Source organism: Wasmannia auropunctata, unplaced genomic scaffold, assembly GCF_000956235.1.
Source record: "Wasmannia auropunctata unplaced genomic scaffold, wasmannia.A_1.0 LD334508.1, whole genome shotgun sequence".
Lineage (NCBI taxonomy): Eukaryota > Metazoa > Arthropoda > Insecta > Hymenoptera > Formicidae > Wasmannia > Wasmannia auropunctata.
In genome coordinates, this window is record NW_012028382.1 from 1,086,730 (window position 1) to 1,106,664 (window position 19,935).

Genomic DNA, 19,935 nt, shown 5'->3' on the forward strand with positions numbered 1-19,935 from the left:
AAAAGTTGTATTTTTATAATAATTGTATTTTTAATTACAAATAATTTTATTTTTGTTAAATATAATATTTGCTAAATATGTATAACATAAATCTAAAATATAACGAACGAGAGAGAACATTAAGAATGGAGATAGATACAAAGAGGTGCGAGCTGGTGGGGGTTGACAGCGAAGGGCGGAAGGTGCGGCGTTTCTATCCTTCGTCAGCTGTTCTGTTTGGAGCAGTCAGTGCGCGTTGTGGCTTCGCCACGTGCTTCTCGCGGTCTTTGGCTACCCTATACGATCAAGACTATGCATCGGAATTTTTTGACATATTCTTGCGCGATCAAGATAAAAATATTATATAAAAATTATTTTATCTAACGCATTTAAGTAGTTCTGAGAATATCGGGAGCACTTTTGCTATTATCATGAATTTGTGTTTCAAAATGTCAACAACTCAAACATGTGCGCTTGGTGAGTTTTAAAAAAAAAGTTTTTAAGATTAAAATTCATTTAAATCACAATTTAATCTTGATAATTTCAATGTCATAAATGTGCTAAAGTATAGTATCTACGTGATTTTTACGTGATTTTTAGTAATATCTTATGTGAATTTCGATTCGTGCGATTTTATTTGAAAATAACATCTGTTCAGCTGTACATTTACAATAACTTATACGGTTTGTAAAATGCGTTTAAAATGTTAAGAGATTATTTAGAAATTTAGAAATATTCTCTCTCTCTCTCTCTCTCTCTCTCTCTCTCTCTTTGCATCCTTCTGATAGAATATAATGTTCATTTTTCTATTTTCTTTCTGCTTGCGCTCTTTTTTTTCAATTCTTTTCAATTTATCATATTAAAAATTTGATAAAATCTTTGAAACATTTGATTACTTTTGTGAAAATGTTACTATATAAACTTAAATATCTATACTGTGTTAAAATAAATACTTATATTAAATATACAATATTTGAATATTTCTAACTAAAAAATGATTTTTGAATTCCTAACTAGTTACAGTTATTGTTAAAATATTATTAAAAATACCCCCAAACTGATTTAATAATTTAATAACAATTTGTTTTAAAGAATAAGTAAAATAACGTTGAAAGTTATTTATACGTTATTTATATATATTAATTTATACAATATTGTTTCGTAATACAAAAATAAATAAATCTTATTTATACTAACAATTCATGCAATATCCAACTCAAGTTATCTCGTCAATATGTGTGCAATAGATTTTAAGAGCTCATCGACCTTTCACGGAAACATTTCATTGCATTTCAAATATCACAAAAATTCCTACAGACCATCGAAAAATATTGTTGAAACTGAAGTAGATTTCATGTACGCAGTATACGATATTGTAATATAGACGTGTATACTCTTTTTCATTACATATATATTATCCTCTCGTATTAATTATTCATTATATTATATTATAATCCGCTTATTATACTTTTAGCCGTCACTCAAGCAAATAACGGAAGCGTGCGCATTTGTGAACACGACGCGTTGAAGCATATTTTAATAGAATTTATTTGATAAGCAAGATGGATGTGAACTAGTAGTTTAACATATGAAAATCAAAATCCTTTATATTTAATATATTCATAAGATAAAAATCTCAGAAAAATAAATCAAATGGATAAGATATATTAAGTACAAAAATATATGTATATGTGCATTTGACATATTTGATGCATTTGTAAATCTGAAATTGGAAAGATTGCTTTTAAGATAAACCGCGAGAAGAGGAGGGGGGACAAAGATAACATTTTGCAATTAAGATCGTATAATAATAAAATGTAATATCTACATAAAAACCGCCTACATCGTTAGATGTAGAATTTTTATTTGATTTTCTTTATTTATTCTTTTGTGTAGAATTCTGTAATGTAACTAGAAAAAATTATTACTGTTTAAACAATATGAGGATTACTATTACAACAGTCGTCCCAATCCCTGAGATGACTGTAACAGTAGAAGGAAATGATTCTATCACATTATTTATGGACAAAATAATGCAGGTTATTTATTACGTATTTTTTCACATAAACAAACAAAAACAGAAAATGGCTCTTCTTTTAATAATTAATATGAAATATTAAAATAAAAGAACAATCACATATAAACATCTATCCTTGTCATCTTTTCCTTGCCATCTTTTCCTTGTTTTTTAACAATAATATCTACGCGTTGTAATGTTAGTTACCTTCCTCAAGTATTGATATTATTATTGTCCCCTAATAATATTCTATGATTAATAATAATTTTTTTTAATATATATCTAGAGGAAAGTCAATTAAATTATGCAAATTATCAACACAGATAATCATTAAAACATTAATCATTAAATATTAAATCATTAAAATAATACTTTATACTTTCGCTATAAAGAAAAAAAAATATTTTAAATTTTATTCACGCAAGAAAATGTATTGTTAGTTAGAGGAGTGAAAAAAGTAACTTCTGCTTTTGCATATGTGCACGTTTTGCAAGGGGAGGAGGAACCAACAGAGAACTAACAAACAAATACCATTCTATATAACATATCTCGCTTCACAGTTCACAGCCACACATACATATCCATTATAGTTTCTGAAATTCACGATGTTACAATTATACTTTTGTCCCCAGTCTATCACCTGCTACAATTTTTTTTTTAATTAATTATTTTTATAAAAATATAATGTATACTATTTTTTCTACATGCAATTTCATATATACGTAACGTATAAGTGCATCAAATCAAACAATGACTTGTTTTGATATTATTCGCTGTATACTCGAAAAACAAATGTGCCAGTAAAGTAATGCTTTCTAGAAAACTTTGCAGGCAAATAAAAATCCAAGCAAACTTGGGCAACATCCCGTAGTAGGTACATAGAGTCAAACGAATATGGGAGGTAAACTGCCATGTCCACCACGTAAAACTTTGCTAGCAAGGTTAAAACGCCATTGGCTAAACCGATAAACATCAGAAAGCTTTAGTCACGTTGAAAAATGCGCCGCTTCGAGGCTTCGCTCAAGCGTAGTGAGAAAAATCCCGTAAAAAGTGACGCTCGAGCGATAGTATCCCGCCTCGGCAAAAGCTTCCGCACTTTGTTCGAGTATTTCCCGGTATTTGCCTGTCATACATTTATCGGCTCTCAATGTTGCAACGACGAGAACGAAAACGCTGACTCAATGATACACCGAAGAGACATAATGCGATCGCAAACGAGCTTTCAGAATAAACGGAAACTGTTATCTATATATACATATGTATATCGTTGAAAAACTTAATAAATCATACCGATACCAATGCGCGCTTGGGCAACAAATCGTAAAAAGAAGCACGAGAATATGTGATTGTGTCATAAAAATTTTTTGGAATGTTGCATTTATTTATCTGTTTATTGGGACAATTTGTAGATTTATAAATTTATTGGCAGATTTAATAAATTTGTCACGTCAATCATATTTCCTTGTAAAATAAATGCTTAAAATAACATGGTAGAAATAGGATTCTCTATAATACACCTGATCCTCCATGACACACGCATATTATATTTATTTCAAGTTATTCTTACGATCAAGTTATCTCACGACTAAAATGTTAACAAATTTATCTTTCAAAACAATACAGAAAAGAAAATAAATAGACAGATGCATAGTCGCCAAAGAAGCAGTAGATTAGATATTGATAGACGCAGAATGGGAGTAAAAATAAGACATTAGTCTCTCGAGTTCTCCAAAGTACTGCCACTATTGCTGTCGTTCGGCTCGCGAACTCTCTCGACGTCTTTGTGTGCTTCTTGACGCGCAATGTTGCGTTCCGTGGATCCCTGATCCTCGTCACATCGCTGCCTATCATTTCCGGTCTCCTCGATCGGATGCTGCCGCTCTTGCATCGCTCGTTGCAATTGCTGACTTGGAGTTCGAGATACTGATTTACCTTTCGATTTCGCGCGCGTTTTCTTGTGTCTTGGTTCTCGATACAATTTATTTGCTGAAATATAGATTAAGAATTAAAAACTTTTTTAATCTTCTCTATGTTGAAGACTATACACACACACACACACACACACACACATACACACACACAGACACGTCTTTTATAAATAACTATACATATATGTTAAATTAATTTAACATATATTTTCTACTTTTCTCTAATATGGTTAAAATTACCTCGGGAAACACGCTTCCGACTCATGTCGCTATCGCAGTCACTCTCGTCAGAGAAGTCGGACTCGAGTTCTCGCTTGGATAATCTTGAACGTTTCGTTCTGCGATTGAATGGTACGGACGAATCGTCCCTTCCATGCAAGAAGTCTTGTTCGGATGACTGATCCTCAAACTCCTCGTCTTCGTGTGTGCGTTTTCGCTGTCGTCGCTATCATTACCATAAACATTGAAATTGTACTTTATGCGTTTCATCTAATCAAATGTCAATCATTTTCAGTCACATGATGAAAAAAAGAATTGTAACTATCTATTATTATTCTCAATATTTTAGTTTTTATGGACTTTTTTCCAATATTTTGCGAAAAATATTAGTTTTAAGGCGTTTAATTCTGTCATATCTTCGCAATTATTCAGCAACTAAAATCTCGTACTGCCGAAATCGCAACAGACTCTTGTTATAATTTACCCCAGATTCCTTTAGCTCAAGATGTAAAGATAATACCCTAACATTTATACTACTGGAATCTCTTTATACTCCTAAAATCTCACAAATATGCCTTTACCAGACATTATTTACAGATTTATAAGAAACTTGAGACCAAAGGTAAAATAACACAAAAAAATATTCAAACGTACATGCAATTAAATGTTATTGTCAAAATAGTTAAGACTATTCAAATAGCAAATATGGCAATAACGCTAATTGACGCACTTTTCGAATCTGAGCGGTATTAGATTGTCTAATATACGGCGAACGTCGGGATTTCCTTCTTACTTTACTACGACGTCTACTATTTCGTCGCCGTGAAGTAGTTCTTTTCCTCCTATATTCATACATATTAAACAGAATTCAGTTTCAATTTTTTTTATCCGATTTAACATATTACAATCATGTTAGATTTCTTATAATAGCCTATATATCATTAATTCATAACAGATTGTACAGTTATTTATTTATAATAGATTTTAATAGACCTCATTTCTAAAATTTAAATAATATTGCATAAGTGTAAAAAGTTTAAAAATTTCAAATCGTCTTTGAAACGTCACGAAACTATAAATTAATTGAAAAAGGTAGATTTGCCAACATGCGCATAGAAATATTACGGCGTACTTGCGCTCTTGTGTTCGACGAAGGGATTCCATGTCGCCAACTGGTGCTTGTACATCAGATTTTGATTTTTTCTCTTTGTTTTTCTGATCATTATTAGCTGATTCCTTATTAGCAGATGGGTTAGGGACAGTATTAGGATTTAAAGTAGCCAGTGTTTTATAACGACCACTCCTATGCCGTAAAAGTCCAGCATTTACTGCATGCTTTAAAGCTCGTTGTACCTGTGATGTATCGATTATATCATACAAGTATTTAAATTGCTTGAAATTTTATTATTGGTCATATAATAGAAATTACCCTTCTCTTTTTCTATTCCAAATAGTTATCTATCTTTTCTATTCCAATCGGTTATCTATATGATCTAGCTTCTAAGATGTTCATAACAGATTGTAGAAAAGGAAGACAACCAAATTTTCATAAGATTATGTATAATTATTGCAAAAACTTTTTATATGAAGTCACGATATTTCTTAAAGTAAATTTATTATAAAAATTTGCACAAATATGATACGACCAAAAACATATTTTAACTTATGGAAAACTGAAAATTCTGAGAAATGTTTTACACACAAATTATTATGACAAAAAAATACATAAATACATATTATTATGACAAATAAATACATATTAAGAAAAACATTTAAAATACAATGCGTCTAGATGTGCGCGCAGACAAAAATTTTGTGTCACCTGCAGCGTCAGATTTTTGAACGATACATTGCTGTGCCGAATAAAACTGAGAACTTCGCGAGCTGATGAACCTTTGGTGTCGCCAAGATTTGCCACTGCATCTAGTACGCGAGCCATAAGGCGTGGATTCGACGGTCGAACCATTTTCAAATTTGGCGATTTACTTGACTGTTGCTTGATTATTCTTGTGAATTTCTAGTGGCTAACTTTTAAATTATCTTACCATATAAAATATAAATATAATTATCAGATACTAAATAATTACCAACGTGGAATTCACGAGTTTCTGTTTACAATAAGCATTATGTTTTTATATTTTATTGTTTTCCAGTTATAGCACAATACCTACATTTTTAAAGAATAAAAGAAAGTTATTTACGATAAAACCTTTTGTGCCCCTGTTGCAACTCGAATTTGTGATGCTACTTTGAATTCCAAGATGCCTACGCGCCTCACCTCTACGGATATTACTTGACAAATGCTCGAAACCAAAAGACATCCAATCGTTTTTCTCGATATGACAAATGATCCTGATAAACCTGTCGTAAATGCGGATCGTTTCTAAGAATACCACGAATTTCATTGAGGCATGTCGTCGTTGCGTCGAAGTTATCGCCGAGACGTCCGTTGTCTCCAAATTATATTCTTTTTTGTTTAACGATGCTTCTTTTTTCTCAAAATCACAAAACGTTTCTTATTTCGATGTCGATATAACAACAAACTGTATGTATGTACGCATGGCATGTATACGTGTATACATACATTGGAATTTAATAACTCATCAAATAAATAATTAAGATATGCGTATTTGGTACAATTGAAAAAATACAAATTTACTAAAATTGATGTATCTTCGATACAATTTTAAAGCTAAACAAATTCATGAGAATGATGTCTATATTTATAATAGGTACTCTGGAAACGCGACAATCGCGACAGATACATTTGCCGCATTTATAGCATGAAAAATTGACATTGTGTCATTCCAAACCTACAGCTACGTAATGCGAAGTACTATCGGGCATATGTCAATGTCAGGAATTTTCACGGTATCATGATCTCGAATTACAAATTAAACTTTAAGAAACCTGTTATCCTCCCGCGCTTTCTCGTACGTGTTTATTAATCTGGTTAAGCACCGTATGACTTACCTCTCTTATTCTGTACCGTTGATAAGGATACGTCATGTATGTACATGACTCACCGCAACAATATTCGCAATATAATAAAAATGATATACATACTCGTACATACACAACGGTAACATTATCTTATATATTATTTTTAAAATATACTGTACTAATAGAAAACATTTAATCTTAATTAGATTCTCACTCTTCGCTTATAAAAACGATCAAGACATTTCATAAAATATGTTTTAAAAATATTTCAAGGACTAAACAAATTAATTTATTGCACTTTAAAAAAATTTAAAAAAAATAACGTAAAAATATCAGACTCGTCATCTTTGTTGCGCATCTTCATTGGAAGCTAATATTTCGTTACATTTTTAACTAAACATTTTTAAAGAGCAATTGTATAATTTGTACAAACATTCCCTCTAGCAATTGCTTTCGCAAGACACGTTGAGTAATTAAATCCTTGCTTCCGATTTACGTATACAAACTATTGTATACAAATGGCTGGTACTAATAATCAAGCCTAGCCATCAATCACGAATGGTACCCACTTTTCAAAGCGTGCTGCTACCCCGTATTTACGTGTGTACAAATAGCTGTTTGCATACGGTGCATGCGGTTCGTTCGCTTTCAAACGTCTTTCACTATTTTCGTCCAAACTATTTTCGGGGGAATAAATATATGTATTGCACACAACAGCGAATGCACGAGTAATCGTCAAGATTTACTGATTTTCCAATTCGACACTTGTTTTTGCTTATTAAGCGTTACTGCACATCACTACTTAAAATTGAGCAACACAAAAAGTAAAAAAGGCATCTAAGAGACGTCAGAAAAATTAAAAATCCTTTACGATCTTTGTCAGACATTTGTGCTATTTCGAAACATCGCACAATCAAAGAAAAGATGTCCTAATGATGAGTAATAATTAAATGATAAGTGACAAATATGGGAAATTTGATTGCATTATTATATAATGAATTTATTGATGTAACATCGAAAGCGAAAAAAACTTTTAAATTAATAAAAAAAATGCAATTAAATTTAATAATAACTCTTTTGGTTTTGTTGAATTTAATTTGTATTGCATTAATAATATATTGCATTAATAATATATTTAAATCTTTTTTTCTAGAAGCTTACAAAATTTTATTAAAAAGCTATAATAATGTTGCAGGTATTTATTTTTCAATTCTTACTAATATTATATAGTGGCGAATTGCTATTAGTGCGAAATATCGAATGACTCTGTTGTTAAATCAAATTAATGAACAAGTTCTTGCACGAAGAAAGCGAAAATCCGAACTCATGAAACCAACATCATGAAGTCAAGAGTCCTGCTCGTCCTAGCCAACTTTATTACTTCTACCTTTTTGTAAGTTTAATTTACAAGAAGCTCTGTTACATTTACCCTATGCATTTTGATGATATCAATTATTTATTTAAAGGAATTTATTTAAAGGTTTGTACGAGATTTCTTTATTTAAATTCGGCGGCGATTTGTAAAACGATTTGTAAATCACGCAAATGATTATGTATTCGTTTATATACAACAATGCGATATTTACAAAGCATTAATAAATCCGCGAGTGTACTTATTGTCTCTTGAATAATTGATTCGTATAATTGGAAATATTCTTTCTTACATACATACATAAAATGCGCGCGCGCGCGTGTGTGTATGTACATATATGTATATATGTGAATGAATTAGTACGCATAAATTATAGAACCATGTTAGAATATGTATGGGAGTACTTAGGAGATGATATTCTTAAGATATTCCGACTAATTGCACACCTTCTTATAGTCAGACACCACACGTAAATTCTAGCGTCAATTCTCTGTCAGTGCAAATCAATCGATCAATTTGCTTGTCACGTGTCACATAATGTAATTTAACTTTCTGCGTATACTTTAAATTGTGTGCTGAACGCCGGCTTCATCAATATTAATTAAAACATTATATTCAAACGCGACATAAAAGTTTAATATTGATTTTAAAAAGTGATTAAAAACGTGTTTGAACGCATATTTCACCTACGAAATGAGTGATTCTTCATAATATTGACAATAGTATCACAATAGTAAGCTTAACAAGCGGTGATTTTCTCGATTAATGAAATTGCGAACTTGTTTTAGAGCGAGTGCAAATGCAAAAACTTCTGTCAGGCAGCGAACGCAAAGCAACAATCATAGTAACATTAGTGACCTATTAGATAATCTACTTCGTGGTTACGACAACAGCATTAGACCAGACTTCGGCGGGCCCCCGGCTACTGTTGAGGTCGATATTATGGTACGCAGCATGGGTCCCATTTCCGAGGTGGATATGGTCAGTCATATTTTTTATTTATATTGCAGCATACAAGGCAATTACGATTTAAATCTGCCTAGAAAATCGACCAAATAATCCAAATCCTTGGGCGTATAAAATACTGCATTATGAAAATAACATTTTAATATCGATTAATTTACAATTGAACGTTAAAAATTGAACGATAAAAAAAATTAACGTGTCAAATTCTCGATTGTTAATGCATTTGTATGTACATATTTGATAATACATATAGATTATATAAACAGTTTAATCAAATTTTGAAATTTTCTGCAGACATACTCAATGGACTGTTACTTCCGGCAATCGTGGGTCGACAGACGTTTAGCATTTCAAGGTGGCAAGGAAACGCTCGCTCTGAGTATTTCTATGTTGGCGAAGATCTGGAAGCCCGATACGTATTTCTACAATGGCAAGCATAGTTACCTGCATACGATCACCAGCCCGAATAAGTTCGTCAGACTTTATCAGAACGGCAGAGTACTTTACAGTTCCAGGTACATGCATGCAACTTTAATCAATGTCTCAATTCTGTTATAATCAAGATACATCAATATTATCAACATAAAAGGAAAAAATTTTTGTCATACCTTCAGCCCTTTATCATACTATATTTATTTCTGGCTCCAAGTAATGCAAATATACGGAAGATATAATCTTTCTGTTCTTTCCATTGTTGCCGTTATGTCCCATAAAAATATTCTTTCTCAAGAAAATTATGAAAAATGTAATAATTTTATATAGATTTATAATGAATTTATAAATCGGAATTTCACTTGAATTTTATTTTTTATCAATTGCTCATGAAGATTTCATTTTTTTGTCATATCTTTCTTTTCACCAAAAAATTGTATATTCAAAGATAACATAATTATTTAACATTGTCAAATACAAATAAATTTTTAGCTATATGATATAAATAGTTGTGTAAAATTAGGGAAAAATAGGCTTACAAATCTTGCAAATAAATAAAAGAAGAACTCAATTTGATTTAATATTTCCACTGATTTCTATTCGCTGAGATCTCTTACAATTAGTAATACATAATTTCGCTATTTTTCAATGAGGAGAGATAAAAATATACTTTGTACATGTAAGATAGAAACAAGTACGTCGGTATTCGACACCAAATCTCTACAAATCTTTTCTCGGCGACGTGACATATGCAAGGTCTGAGGTATCTCAAACTCGAGGGTTAATTCTGCCGTACACAATAGAGTCGATTCAGAGAAGACTGGGTCAAGAGAAGGGGAACAGATTAACAATAAGGAGATAGTTATATCGCTCCAATACTCTTTTTTATATATTGATATTTGATTTCTGTCAACAATAAAAAAACGAAATAATCGATGATATGTAACTTAAAGAGAAAGAATAAAAAAATTTAAACGTTCTATATTATTCCATTCTAATCTTTAAATTTCATCGAAATAAATATTTTATGGTAAGCGTGCGTCATTAATTAGATATTAATTAGATTTCCTGAAAATATTCTTCAAAGAAACATAAAAGTTTCAAATCAAGCATCAAAGAAATAACATGGAATGCTATCTATTAATAATTCAAAATTTTTCGATTAATATATGTATATGTATGTCCATTATTCTAATTCGACCTAATAAATTAATAAGATGCAGTTATTGATTTTACCCCAATATCTTGTTTGTTTTCACAGTCAAAATATATAAAAATGTTTATAGCTTTTAAATTTTTATTTTAGAAAAAGGATTTATTTTATCTTTCTCAAATATTAATTCCAAATAGTATCATATCATTTTTTGGATTAAATGTTAACTAAATGTTAACGATTGCTTGACCTCGATTAAATAATTTTTATGAGAAAAATATATACTTGACTAATATTATCGTTTGGTATCAATTTTGCTAATACAATCAAAAAATTTTAAATAATGATCTAGCAGCAATAGCTGTATGCACGTATAAGAATATCATGCAGCCATTGTGATAATTGTACGAAAACTATCTCTTGACAATTCAAAGTAAAAGGGCAAATTCTGTAATTGTTGTCTTGTTTTGAAAAACGAGGTTCTTTAAAAAACGAGTAGGTCTCATATATTTTTCTCTGACCGACTGGACCTATTTGGACTGGAGAACGTCGTGATCATGTCCCTGATGTTTACTCGACACTTTATTAGTCCTAACCTTTTATTCGACCATCGAGATTTATCTAAACCAGTAAGAGAATAAATGATTTCTACATTTTCAAGATCTAATGGATAAATTTTTTATAAAGTCAAGAAACAAATCTGTTCAGTATATAATATATTATTGATATTATCATAACACATATATGTATATATATGCGCTTGAAACAGGCTACCAGAATAATTTCTGGTTCAAGATATTAGATTGAAATTTATAGGGTTACAATGGCATCATAAAATCTATTATTTAACCTTAAAAACACCGACTTTAACCTTTCAGAGAAGAGGGGGGGAGAGGAAGAGAGTTAAAAATCTAAAATGGCATGTGGGCAATCGAATAAGGACTCGTTTGAAAGAGCTTTTCGAGACGAGAAAAATTCGAGGTCGTTGAGGTCTCTAAACGATATTTTTTGCAAAGTTATGCTCATTTGAACATTGATGTTATTTAGCGCTAACAAGGCCCACGGCGAGGATGTGAGGAAGATAAGGCTTCGCGCATGTTCCTCACACACACATACACGCTCTTCTACATGCACTTTCATCCACTCAGGAACATGCGCGAAGCCTTAGCTTCCTCACGTCCTCGCCGTGGTCTCGCTAGCGCTAATTAACACCAATATTCAAATGAGAGCATAACTCTGCGAAAAAAATCATAGACCTCGCGTTTTTTTTTCGTTTTGAAAAACTCTTTCAAACGAGCCCTAATTCAATCCCATATTGCCATTTAAGATTTTCAACCTCTCCCCCCCCCCCATCCCCCCTGAAAGGTTAAAGTCGGGGTTTTCAAGATTAAATAATAGATTTTAAGATGCCGTAACTCTAAAAAAAAATTTAATTCACTAACTCGAACCATTCAGAAATTATTCAGGTGGTCTGTTTTACCCTGTATTACTCACATTCATATTATTATATCTTATGTAGGTATCTATAAAGTATCTAGATTTATTTTTAAAATAAATAAATTTATATCTAATTATTCATAGAAAATGCCTATCTGTATCTGTTTAGTTACATTTTTCTTCAAATAACTATATCTCGTTATTTTAAAATATCTCTTACAAAATGATGCTCATGATGGAAATACGACAACAAGCAAACGCAAACGCATATTACTAATAATCGATGGGGCACGAGAACAGGAGGTAGAGATGATCTAGTCTAAGAAGAGTTTGGATCGTATCGAGAAGCGTATCGAAGACGAGCATGCATGAACGGAAGTACGAGTTGCAGTATCCCGTTGCATTTTCACGACAGAGAAAAAGAGACAGAGAGAAAGAGGGATCCAATTTCGCGAGAGTATGTCAAGCATAAAATGTACACTGTACCGTGCAAATGCTCTCCCTCCCTCCCTCCCGCCCTCTCTCTCTCTCCCCTCCCCTCTCTCTCTCCCTCTCCCTCCCTCTCCCTTCCCCTTCTCTATCTATCTTTGTTTATCTCTCTTACTTTTTTGCCAATCGGTAGATCTTTTCTTTAAAAATTTAAAATATATCATAATTTCTATATTTTAGCAGTATGATATATATTTTAAAATAGCAAAGGAAAGAAATGAAGTTTTTATAACAATTCTTGAGATCTATATAATGATAAATCGAGAGCATAAATCGAAGAACATTTACAAAGAGTAACTAAATTTGTCTGCATTCTGTAAAAATGCGACTATATCATAAATATTAGTTAAAGTTAATAACAGTTTAATCAAATTGTGTTTATAAAATTAATTATATGTATAATATAATAAATAAAATGTAAGAACATAATACATACAAATTTTTATTTTTTTAAAAGAAAGCAAAAGTATCTAGAAGTACAATACTTTAAATTTTATCTTTTAAATATATAAAATGTTTACAGTAGATAGCGTAGATTAAATGTTTGATGTTTATTGTTAGAACATTTATTCAAAAATGCTTGTAATTGGATAACTCTCCTTGAAAAATTCAATTAATACTTGTCCTTGTTGAATTGAAGAATGATTTCCTAGAATTTTTTATCATATAATTTTCAAACTCGTCATCTAGCATTGTGTTTTTAAAAGTATGAAATGATAATGTTTGTCGAATGGAATAAGATTAAAATTTCGTTTTAATTGCTAATTCAGAGGACATCATACAGAGCGGTCGTAGCTTGTTGTGATATCAAAAGAATTCATTCAATATACATATAGTCGCAATAGAGAAGCCGCACTTCTTCTGTAATTCTTACTTGAATGGCAGAAAGCTTCTTGAGAGCGACTTTTATTTTTATTTTTCCTTTGACCCAATGTCTATTTGGATCAAGTTTTCAGATTAGCTTTTGTCATCTGAATGTTTACCCGAAAAATTGTAAGTATAGTTATATCTTTCGAAGCATTCAAGCGAGAAACAACAAAATTTTAGCACCGTTAATTTTTTTTATAATAATTTACGCTTAAATAAAAATTTAGATTTATAAATTTTAATTTGTTTATTTTAACAATTTAATTTATTAATTTCCTCGAAAATAAACTCTTAAATTATTATTATTATGCTTTATTAAACTTGCATTTCAAATCATTTAAGTTTGATTATAACTTAATTTATCCTGCAATTCTAGTCATTTATCATTTATCATTGTATATACATAGATCTTTTATGCGTATACTATTGCTTTCCATTTTATGCTTCAATTTCTCTTTTTACATTTCTTCTTTAAATTGTTGATTACTGATCTTTGTTCTTGTTGAAAATTTCTTGTTAAAAAAATTTACTGAAAGAGCCAAGAACTTGTCATCGTACATTATTAATTTTAAAATTGCAATGATTTATTCTGGAGCCATTTAACTTTACCGCTCGATTAATTCTTTATTTGTATTTCCGTGAAGTTGGTCTCTCTTCATTCTTTTAACAATTTTATCCCATTCGACTTCATTTTATTTTACACTTCTGTGCAATAAAATAAAAGGCCGTAGTCTTCGTTATTCATGAGATAGAGAAAACTTATCGTTATATAAAGGACTAAAACTTTTGCTTTTTCCCAACAATGTTATCAGAGGTAGGAGGGAAGAGAGAGAGGGGGGGGAGGGGAACAAAGAAGAAGAATGTGTTTATTGTAGCACAGAATTATGATCACATTAGAGCAAACATCTGTACAATGCGTGTCCTAAGTTTAGAATACACTTTAAACGTTATAAAGTTTAGAATACCACTTTAAACCGCCTCTTTTCCCCAATGTTTAAAAATTCATATCTTCCAGAAAAATAAAGATATAAACTTCTTTCTGGGCTCATCTTAAAGATGAATTATGTGGCTATTTTCTAAAAAATCGTGATTTTATTTAAAAATGGCGGTTTCAATATGGCCGATTAAAACGTCATTTTGTTGAAAATTGTTAAAATTTGTTTAATTAAAATGTAATTTAGTATAAATGTTATTGGAAGATGTATGGAGTTTAATACGCACCGCGCGCAAAGCGTCATTTTTTTTGAAAATTTATTTTTTATCAAAAATTGTTAAAATTTGTTTAATTAAAATGTAAATTGATATAAATGTTATTGGTAGATGTATGGGATTCAATACGCAGCGCTCGCGAAGCGCGCGTCTGTTATGTACTAGTGTAAAGTAAAATTGCAGGAAGCAAAATTCAACAAGAGAATATCAATGCTGCCCTATAATTCACAGTACATATAGATTTAAAATATATAGATTTTAACTATAATAAATATTTTAAATCAAATTCGATTAAACACAACAACACTTATTCGCGCTTTATTCGGAAAGTCCTGCTAGTGCCTCAATAATTGAAATCTTTTCTTCAAGACCGATTTAACAATTCTATTGCTGAATTTGACCGTACCGGGAATAAAGAGAGCATACTGAAACGGTACCCGGTAATCATTCGAGGGAAATTGCCCGAGGTCTATTTTCAGTAAAATGCCGTCAATCTGCACCTCTCATGCATACCATAGGTGAATATTCGACCGGTGTGACAAGAAAAAAAATTAAAATCCTACATTTTAAAAAGAAAAGGAAACATTTTCCTTTTTTTCCTATATTCATATTACTGTCGTCATTATTTTTACAATATTTTATTTTATTATTACATCTTTTTTGCTCTTAGAGAGTTTATTTTATTCATTACCTATATTCTTAAACTCTCGCAATTTATACATTTGCAAATTTACACTCGCCCGCAAGCAAAAAAATTTATATAATCGAAATATTGCGTAATGAAGGTCCAGATTTGTGTAGTAAACAACGCTTTTTCTATTTATTAACATACAGAATTAAAACTTACATAACTTCTGATATGACTTTCAAATTATAAGTGATTGCAATTTTAACATTACTCGACTTTACTAGAATTTTGTACAACAACAAAAATGTACAAAAAACTTAAAAAAAAACAATTAGAAATGTTTTCTTGTGGTTCTGGATATGTTATACATATCGAGATTATAACATTTCAAAAAATTTATTAAATTTTCCATGTTTCTCTTTTCAGACTTACGATCAAAGCAGGATGTCCGATGAATCTCGAAGATTTTCCGATGGATACACAGAAATGTCCATTACAATTTGGCAGTTGTGAGTTTAGTAGACTTACTTGTTTCGCGATTTCTCAAAGATATCATAACGTTCTTTTTCTTTTCTCCTTCTTACCTTCTTCCTTTAGCGACATTCAAATCATACTAGCAATCTACGGTAAAAAGATTTCAACAATAAAATAACAAGGTATCAAATTTATTTGTTCCTCGAGTGATGTTTAATCTTGTCAAAAATTATGTAAGGTTTAGTGTATTTTATTACAAAATAGAATCCCAATTTTAAAACTAATTTTTAACTAATGTAAATCAATAATCAATTCTCCATTTATAGTTGGCTATACAACACGTGACGTAATCTACAAATGGAACAGCGCAAGACAGGTCGCTATTGCAGAGGATATGAAACTGTCGCAATTTGATCTGGTCGCCAATCCCACTGCAAATCACTCAACTGCATCAGGTTTCTCGCATGGTAAGCATGAGAATCTCTATAAACAAAATAAGGAATATCCACGCGGCTTATCAATATTTCTGCTGTCTATATTTGTAGCAATTGATCGAGAATCATAGAAATAAATATATAGTGCTAAGAAAGTCGACAAAAAATCAAATTTTTAATATACTATATCAATTCACAGAATGTGAGTAAATGACGAGCAATGAATTAAAGTAGCTTAACTAGAAAAGGTTGAAAATCGTGGGAACTCTATAGAAAATTCGATCAAGAAAGAAGTGTGTACCTTTCATTACTATAAATATCGAGAAAGAGGAGAGATGACATGAAGAACGGAGAAAAGTAGCGTCGAAAGTCAGAGCATAGAAGTAACGACTAATTGCAGCCTTCTCTAAAAGACGACTATTCGCGATCTCTCTCTTTCTTTCTCAATCTTTCATTATTTGCATAGGCTCGTATAGGCGAGCAGCTCAGAAGATTGAATACTATACACAAACTTGTCAGCGAATTTTAATTGAATTATAATATTATCGATTGGTAAATGACAAACAGCTCTCTTGAGTCGATTGTGCACTCATCGAGGAAATCTGTTTTAAATTGTTAAGTCATCGATCCGATTCTTATATAATAGAGAAAAGATTCTTATAAGTAATTATATAATTTTAAATAACAACGTGTCATAGAAATAATTTTTCAACATGATGTCTCGGCCCCGATGAAAATAGTATTTTATTTTGATAGAAAATCATAAAGTTTACTGACGAATTATTTTTAAAATATTGTATAGAATATGTGCTTAATCAGGTTATATTTATCGATTTATTAAGAATTCAATGAAAATCTACAAATAAAAATTGTTTAAGCGACAAGTGCACGTTACTCTTATTAGCCGTATGTTAAATATATTTCAGCGGAATACTCGATACTTTTGGTGTACTTCCACTTGCAAAGACACATGGGTAACTTCCTAATACAAGTATATGGTCCTTGCGTCCTGCTAGTCGTCTTGTCTTGGGTCTCATTCTGGTTAAACAGAGAAGCTACCGCCGATCGAGTGTCGCTAGGTGAAAGCAACTACTTATTGTTATTAATAATTGAAGTGTTCTTTGCGAGACTTCTATCGTGTTACATGTAATCTGCTGTCCTTGGAAATGCACCTTTTATCCTATATCTAGTTATATAGTTCCACAAGAGATGTATGATAAACGGGTGTTATAAGCATGTATACAATATAACGCAGTGTGAACAAAATACATCAAAAGGAATCTATGTTAATGGCAAGCATGAAAATGCACAAGCCGCATAATTTAACATGCAAGCGCTTTCTCAACACGCCGCAAATCCACAAACAATTTCTGACTTTCATTAAGCTTATAACTTTCATGTTAAAATTAAGAGTAATATATTGTTCTTTTACTTTTATCATCATGTACCATTATTAATCATCAGACCTGTAAACATTGATAGGTCTCAAGCTTTTAAAAAAATTGTTATAACTCTCTCTTCGGGGCAGAATTAATTTCTTCTTAAGTGTCATTTTATTCTTTATTTATAATATTATGTCTGGTATTTATTGTCAAAAATGTTACGGCATAAAGAGTTTTCAAATAAAATAAATTATCAAACAATAATAATAATAATAATAATAATACTAATATGACTTGCAAATTGATTGAATATCGAGAAGAGATAATTGAAATTAATTTAACCACAATTAATTTCCCCTATTAGTAAAATTATCTTATTATCCGCTTAAATTTAAGTAAACTTTATTCTTCTGTGATTCATAATTACACAATTCGATTTTTACGTTTTACATTTTGTTTCAGGCATAACTACTGTATTAACAATGACGTTCTTAGGACTCGAAGCAAGAACCGATTTGCCTAAAGTTCCTTATCCTACCGCTCTGGATTTCTTCGTTTTTCTCTCATTCGCATTCATCTTCGCCACTATAATACAATTCGCAGTGGTGCATTATTTCACCAAATACGGATCGGGAGAGTGTTACTTTAGTTCTGATCTAAGCGACACTGAAAGTTCGAGCGAAGAAGAAGATGTAACTAGAAGGTTAATGAAAAATCAATCGGTAAACACAATTCTTCAAAGCGAGAAATTGTTAATTTTTACTTGTTTATTCTTGTTTTTCAAGAACAAATATAAATGCTGAGACACAATCATCGAATCAATAAAATCTAAATAAATTGAAAAAAGACAAGAAAGAGAAAATAACACATTCTAACAGATTTATTAATATTTTTCCTTTCATTTCATTTTTATCAAGTCATAATATAATTTAGTTTCAATGAGAAATAAGTAATGATCCTGACTCATTCACACAAATATTGTTTCAGGCTCGCCGCCTGAAAAATTCCGCGAATTCTAGTGCGCGAGGACGTAGCAACCGCAACTTTGCGATAAATGGCGACAGTATGATCGAAGTGATACCATTGTCAGCAATTTCGATACCCGATAGGGATCCAGCGATAACTGGACACTGGCAGATATCTTGCGTAACCTGCAGCCCACCGCCACGACAAATGCCGCCACCGCCACCATCATCCAGACGAACAACGTCGTCCACGTCGTCCAGGAGACGACATCGACGAACACCTAGATACAATTCGGTATCAAAGATTGACCGTGTCAGTCGTGTAATGTTTCCTTTCTTTTTCCTGACTATCAATCTCTTCTATTGGTACGCATATCTCTCGCGCAGTGAACGGATTCATTACTACAACTCCAACATCGCGTGATAGGATCTCCTTCTTCAAACAAAATTGTAAAGATTACAAATTGCTAGCTAAAAAAGCCAACTGTCTAATTTTCCTCCAATATTAAAGAAAAGGCGAATCTTCTCGTGAATTCGCGTATAAAATTATGGTCCGATTTTATCTCAAACCAAAAAGTGACAAGATTTTATTTGGAAAAGATTAAAATTTGAAAGGATAAAATTCTGGATAAAAGATAAAAATTTGTTGACAATAAATGTTTGATAAAATATTGACGTCATATTAACGTCCATTCCAAAGACGAATATGGAGAAAATAATTAAGTGATACCAGCATAAAGTACATTGCAAGAACTAAACGTGTTTTCTTAAGAAAAATTTAATAAATAAGTAAAGCAAATTCATTAAAGATTTAAATGGAAAAAATATTGTGTCAATATACCTATGATTTTATTTTCCGATTTTCACAATCTTCTTCATCTTGCCTTAAAAAATTAACACTAATATAAAATTGTTAGAGTAGTAAGAGTAAATCTTCCTATTATTTGTAATTAGATAATAAAATTATATTATGCAATTTTTTATAGTCACAGATAATTATGGAATATATCTAAGTTAAATTAAATTAAAAATTATTAGATA

General features: G+C 31.1%; 2 protein-coding genes across 14 annotated transcripts; one reads left to right on the forward strand and one right to left on the reverse strand.

The window, feature by feature from the left end:
- Positions 1 to 224: 224 nt before the first annotated feature.
- Positions 225 to 19,693, forward strand: LOC105458504 (gamma-aminobutyric acid receptor alpha-like). 4 transcript variants are annotated; one of them, XM_011703869.1, is made up of 10 exons: positions 225 to 456; positions 580 to 662; positions 8,282 to 8,479; positions 9,247 to 9,439; positions 9,719 to 9,939; positions 16,066 to 16,148; positions 16,440 to 16,580; positions 17,474 to 17,626; positions 18,392 to 18,651; positions 18,917 to 19,693. In XM_011703869.1, the coding sequence occupies exons 3-10, from the start codon at positions 8,427 to 8,429 to the stop codon at positions 19,316 to 19,318; spliced, it is 1,506 nt and encodes a 501-aa protein (XP_011702171.1). In that variant the 5' UTR covers positions 225 to 456; positions 580 to 662; positions 8,282 to 8,426; the 3' UTR covers positions 19,319 to 19,693. The 4 variants fall into 4 exon arrangements, with proteins under 4 accessions (XP_011702171.1, XP_011702170.1, XP_011702172.1 ...); XM_011703868.1 differs by lacking the exon at positions 580 to 662; XM_011703870.1 differs by lacking the exon at positions 580 to 662 and having other exon boundaries at positions 9,247 to 9,403.
- Positions 3,494 to 6,653, reverse strand: LOC105458503 (peptidyl-prolyl cis-trans isomerase G). 10 transcript variants are annotated; one of them, XM_011703861.1, is made up of 7 exons: positions 6,422 to 6,514; positions 6,231 to 6,310; positions 5,966 to 6,160; positions 5,276 to 5,496; positions 4,874 to 4,985; positions 4,165 to 4,369; positions 3,494 to 3,982 (listed from the first exon to the last, which is right to left on the reverse strand). In XM_011703861.1, exons 3-7 carry the CDS (start codon positions 6,107 to 6,109, stop codon positions 3,708 to 3,710), a joined length of 957 nt encoding a protein of 318 aa, XP_011702163.1. In that variant the 5' UTR covers positions 6,110 to 6,160; positions 6,231 to 6,310; positions 6,422 to 6,514; the 3' UTR covers positions 3,494 to 3,707. The 10 variants fall into 10 exon arrangements, with proteins under 10 accessions (XP_011702163.1, XP_011702161.1, XP_011702169.1 ...); XM_011703859.1 differs by having other exon boundaries at positions 5,966 to 6,167; XM_011703867.1 differs by lacking the exon at positions 6,231 to 6,310 and having other exon boundaries at positions 6,345 to 6,653.
- Positions 19,694 to 19,935: the final 242 nt, after the last annotated feature.